Source organism: Juglans microcarpa x Juglans regia, chromosome 3D (genome assembly GCF_004785595.1).
Source record: "Juglans microcarpa x Juglans regia isolate MS1-56 chromosome 3D, Jm3101_v1.0, whole genome shotgun sequence".
In the NCBI taxonomy this organism is placed as follows: Eukaryota; Viridiplantae; Streptophyta; class Magnoliopsida; order Fagales; family Juglandaceae; genus Juglans; species Juglans microcarpa x Juglans regia.
In genome coordinates this window covers 24,412,708-24,418,441 of record NC_054598.1, presented here as the reverse complement: position 1 = coordinate 24,418,441, position 5,734 = coordinate 24,412,708, and the positions used below count along the sequence as shown (strand labels likewise).

At 38.0% G+C, this 5,734-nt stretch overlaps 1 protein-coding gene across 1 annotated transcript; it reads left to right on the top strand.

The window, feature by feature from the left end:
- Positions 1-3,794: 3,794 nt before the first annotated feature.
- On the top strand, positions 3,795-5,516 carry LOC121256410 (protein DOWNY MILDEW RESISTANCE 6-like). Its single transcript, XM_041157204.1, has 3 exons — positions 3,795-4,356; positions 4,467-4,794; positions 5,260-5,516. Exons 1-3 carry the CDS (start codon positions 3,884-3,886, stop codon positions 5,509-5,511), a joined length of 1,053 nt encoding a protein of 350 aa, XP_041013138.1. The 5' UTR covers positions 3,795-3,883; the 3' UTR covers positions 5,512-5,516.
- Positions 5,517-5,734: the final 218 nt, after the last annotated feature.

Sequence of the window (5,734 nt, the reverse complement as noted above, 5' to 3'; positions counted from 1 at the left end):
TAAAGTATTTACAGATGGATGAAGGGAGCCATAATGCTACTGTGATCAGAAAGATTCAAAAAGAGTTGGATGGCTAGCTTGAGCAGGAGGATTTGAAGTGGAGACAAAGGGCTAAAAAACATTGGTATAAGCATGGAGCTCGAAATACTAAATATTTACATGCTTGTGCCAATTAAAGGAAGAGGAAAAATAGGATATTTCATATTTGCAATGAACAAAGATACAAGCTGACCAGTAGGGAGGATATGGAAGAAGCTTTCAATGATTATTTTGAGAAGTTGTTCATTTCTACAAAACCAACTCAAGAGGAGTTAAATGATTGATTAAGGGTAATGAAGTCAAGAGTGACTAAGGAGACGAATGAAAGCTTATCAAAAGCATTCAACAGAGCTGAAATTGAATTAGCAATCAAACAAATGGCTCCATTGAAATCCCCTGGATCAGATGGTTTAGGGGCTTGTTTTTATCAAAACCATTGGATGAAGATTAGATAGAATGATAAACTACACCTATTTAGCCCTTATTCCTTAAGTTAAAAATCCAGCTATTGTTAGTGAGTACATATCAATCAGTCTGTGCAATGTGGTCTATAAAATTGCTTCTAAAGTCTTGGCTAACATATTTAAGAAGGTGTTAGTAGTGATTATTTCCCTAACACAGAGTGTTTTCATTTTAGGAAGGTTGATTGTTGACAACATTATGGTGGCTTATCAGGCCCTCCATGCTATGAAGACTAGATTAAAAGGAAAGGTTGGGGCTATGGCTATTAAACTGGACATGTTTAAAGCATAAGATAGGATTGAATGGTGCTACCTAAAGGTTGTTATGAAGTAGCTTGGGTTTTGTGAAAAATGGATAAATCTTTTCATGGAATGTGTGTCTATTGTGTCTTACTCAGTCTTAAGATATGGTAAGCCAGGGAGGAGAATTTTTTCGAAGAGGGGTTTGAGACAAAGGGATCTCATCTCCCCTTATCTGTTCTTAGTGTGTGCAGAAGGATTGAGCTCTTTGCTTAATTCTTTTGATGCAAGTGGCCTAACAAGAGGTGTCACAATGGGAAAAGGGGGCACTAGGATAAATCATTTGCTCTTTGCAGATCATTGTGTCCTATTTGGTAGGGCAAAAGCTGAGGAATGGCAGAAGCTAATGGGATTACTAAAGGTCTATAAGAGGGCCTGGGGTCAATTTATGAACAAAGAAAAAACATCAGTTTTCTTTAGTTCAAAAACTAAGGCTGAGGAAAGGGTTTTAATTTTGAAGGAAGGGAGATCTGTGGCTTGTGGATGTTATGAAAAATACCTTGGTTTACCCTCTATGGTTGGAAGATCCAGATATAATACTTTTAACAGTATTAAAGACAAAATTTGGCAAAAAATTAACTATTGAAAGAATAAGCTTTTGTCACCAGCAGGTAGAGAAGTTTTAATCAAAGTAGTGTTGCAAGTAGTACCCACCTATACGATGAGTGTGTTTAAATTGCCTAAGAACCTATGTAAAGAGATTAATAGCATGTTTTCAAGGTTTTGGTGGGGGCAATGCAGCAGGATAAAAGAAAATACAGTGGTAGAGTTGGGAAAATATGGGGATTCTGAAAATAAAAAGAGGCATGGGGTTTAGAAATCTTGAAAGTTTTAATACAACTTTATTGGCCAAAGAAACTTGGAGGTTTTTGCAATTTCCTAATTCTTTGGCAGCTACTATATTTAGAGAAAAGTATTTTAAGGCTAAACACCTTCTGGATGCTAATTTAGGTTTAACCCATTTTTAATTTGAAGGAGTATTTGGGGTTCTTTGAACTTACTAAAGGAGGGGATGAGGCGGAAAGTTGGGAATGGTAAAAGTATTTATGTGTGGGGTAACAAGTGGCTTAATTCTCCTTAATCATTCAGTGTTCAATCTGCTATCAAGATTCTTGATAGCAATGCAAGGGTCTGAGATTTACTGAACTATGGTGGAAATGGTTGGAATGAGGATTTGGTGAGGGAAGCTTTCATAACCAAAGAAGCAAATCTGATATGCAGTACTAGTTTGAGTAAGTTAGGCTCAGATGACAAGTTAATTTGGTGGCCTTCTAACAAAGGATATTTTACTATGAGGAGTGCATACTTTGTAGAGCAGGGTAGGAAAAGAGCACTTAAAGGTGAAACCTCTAGAGAGTGTGAGAAGGATATGAAATGAAAGAGTATTTGGGGATTGAATGTGCCAGGAGTCGTCAAAGCATTACTCTAGAAATTGTGGAATGACCTATTAGCTACAAAGAAAAACTTGTGGAAGAGGAAAGTGGTGGAGATTGCAACCTGTCCAATTTGTGGTCAGGAGGAGGAGACTGTTATGCATGTTGTATGGCAATGCCCAGCAGCAAGAGACGTATGGGTTGTGTCCTTCGGAGCTGCTCAAAAGTGGCCCAATGCAGAAGAAAACTTTCTACTGCTATGGGACAAGTTCATGGACTGATGAAGAGTTAGAATTTGCAGCTGTCTTAATGCGTTTGATATGGCTAAGGAGAAACTCTTTTATTTTCGAAGATAAATTCAAGGATCCTAGGTATTTGGTAAGAACTGCCAATGCAATGATTGATGACTTTTGAAAGGCTCAAAGGAAGAGAAGGATGAAGAAGTTTTTGTATCAAATGGGGTAAGAGGGGGTGACAGAGCTAATCAAAAATGGCTAAAACCTATGCAAGGTTTCATCAAGGCCAATTGGGATGCTTTCCTTAGTAAACATAGTTTGGGACTAGGTATAGTCTTGAGAGATGACAATGGAGATATTATGGCTTGTGCCTGCTACAAAAAGAATCTAGTCCAAGATCCTGTGGAGGTTGAAACTGTGGCACTTTGGCATGCAATGGAGTTGTGTAATACTCTTGGCTTCAACAGAGTAATTCTAGAAGGAGATGCAAAAGTGGTGGTGAAAGCAGTTCACAGTGAGGAGGAGAATCTGTCCTCTTCTGGCCATATAATCGAAGATGTCAAGACTGTTTTGAAGGAGAGAAGAGCATGGAGAGTGCAGCATATCAGAAGAGAAGGGAATAAGGTCGCTCATTTGCTAGCAAAAAATGCTTTTAAGTTTGATCAAGAGCAGATATGGAGGAATGTCCAGTTTTTATTGATTTACAAGTTTTTAAAGATGCAAATTGTACAGGTCCAAATTCAGTTAATTGAAATATATGAGGTTTGATTCAAGAATAAAAAAATAAAAAAATCTTGGGAGATCTGACCTTTGGAAGTAGTCGCTAGATACATGATCTTGAGTCCCTAACTGATACGTACGTATTTTTATTAGGTAAGTTTGGTCGTATATCTCCTACGTACGTTATGGCCAACTTAGGATTAGGTCTATGCATTATTGTTTAAGAATAACGCCATGGGCTAGGAGTTGTTTAAGAAGATGGAAATATGAATACGAGGCTGTTTATTAATTACTTGGTTAAGGTTGACGTTTAGGTTTGGGAGTTTTGGTAGTTAGGAAGGAGGACGGGTTAAGTGGAGGACGGGTTAAGTGGAAGGGATGGTTTTTGATAGCGAAGACCTTAGGTTAGGAAAGAAAAGTTCTGTTAACTTATTTTATTATCATGCCATTATCGATCATCTCCCTTAAGGACAAGGCACCCATAAAATAATGAGGTTTCTTAATTAATTGGAATAATTATTATATATGAACATGTGCGTGTTCCGCGAGGGGGCTAAACTAGGGGAAGAAAAAATTAAGGTTTTAAAGAATCTTTCATTATTTTATATTATTAAGGATCAAGAAAATTTCAATCACTTTGATCGATCCCCTTAAAGTTGGTCGTAGTGATCGTCAAACTGTCAGCACTCACTTAGCTGAAGTAGTACTGTCTGATTCACCAGAGTAAGAGCTTCTCAATTCTCAACTAATCTTCATGGATCAGATGCAACCCTTTCTAATGGCTAATTCAACCATACCTCTTTCACTGACCTCAAAGTTCATCCTCCCAGAGGACAAAAGACCACAACTTGCACAGATATCCTCCCTGGCCTCGGTTCCTGTCATTGACTTGAATGATAATGGCAGCAAAAATGGTCATGATCTCTTAGTTCAGAAGATATCACAGGCTTGTGAGGAATACGGCTTCTTTCAAATCATCAACCATGGTGTCCCTCAAGAAGTATGTGACAGAATGATGACTGCCATAACCGACTTCTTTGAATTGCCTTCTCAAGAAAGAGCAGAATTTGTCACGGAAGATCATACCAAGCAGGTAAAAGTTTTCCATTATAAAGTCAAGGTTGAAGGCCAGGAGAAAGTTTCAATGTGGAGTGAAACCTTCTCTCATCCTTGGCATCGGGTAGAGGATTCAGCCCATCTCTTGCCAAAAAACCCACCAAAATACCGGTATTAATTCTTCTTAATTGTACATCTAAGATGCACAAGCTCTATATGTGGGTGTGGGTGTGTATATATTCTGTGTTATGCCTAATACAGATTAATTTGAATTGATTTAGTGAGGCTTTTGGTGAATATGCAAACGAGGTTGGTACCTTGATTACTAGGCTTTCCAGCTTGATTTCCGTAGCGCTTGGGTTGGAAAAAGATTTCTTGCAAAAAAAACTGGGGGACCCGCCTGCACTAAGAACACAAGCTAATTATTATCCACCATGTCCCAACCCTGATCTTACATTGGGTCTGACTATTCACACAGATCCCCAAGCGCTCACGGTGCTCCAACAATCAGCAGGAGTGACTGGCCTCCAAGTCTTAAAAGATGGGGAATGGGTAGCAGTTGACCCCATTCCAAATGCATTTGTCGTCAATCTGGGCGATCAGATGCAGGTAACTCCATCTCTGATTCTTTCTAATTACTAAAAAAAAAAAAAAAAAAAAAAAAAAAGGTCCTTAATAGGAGCAGTGTAGTCATGACCTGTTAATTAATTAATTACCCGATCGATTAAATAGTACTTGTGTCTGCAAATCTAATATTACCACCTTGTACATTTTGAGATGGAATATTAATGCATGCTCAAATTGATAGTTTGGACTTTGGGGTATATCGAGATTAAATCATAAACACTCGTTCCCATGTTAATTGTGCTAGCTCTTAAGTACCAGCTAGCTAGCTAGGTGAGTCAACGTGGTTGTATACATATAGATTTTATTGGTAGCTACATTATGGATTATTAACGATTATAGAGAGAGAGAGAGAGAGAGAGAGATAAATATATATATATATATATTATCCGTAGCATGACATGATACCATGCATGGATTTATGGGTGGGTTTAATTTCCATGCATGTAGGTTCTGAGCAATGGGAGATTTAAGAGTGTGCACCACAGGGCTGTAACCAACAAAACACAGCTACGAGTGTCTTTCGCAATGTTTTATGAGCCGAATCCGGAGACTGTGATTGGCCCAATTGAGGATTTGATCGACGAGGTGGAAAATCCTCCAATTTATGGCAGCTATCGTTATGCAGAGTTTGTCCAAGAATTCTACAGGCAAGAAGGAACAAGGCGGATGGTGAAGGAAGTCTTCCAGTTAACCAAATAGGAGAATCCCTGCAACCTTCCTGTTTTATTAGAGTATTAATTAGTAGACTCGCGCGCACAATGCTGAATAATTGTTGTGATTTCATAATAATAATGTGATATATTTAAATTATCTTTCTCAAAATGAAAGAATATTAATTTTTTTTATTCTTTTATAGATTTTTTTTCCTTTTGCTATACCTACGACTTCATCGGCATTTGGTTAGATCCACGACCTTATAGTG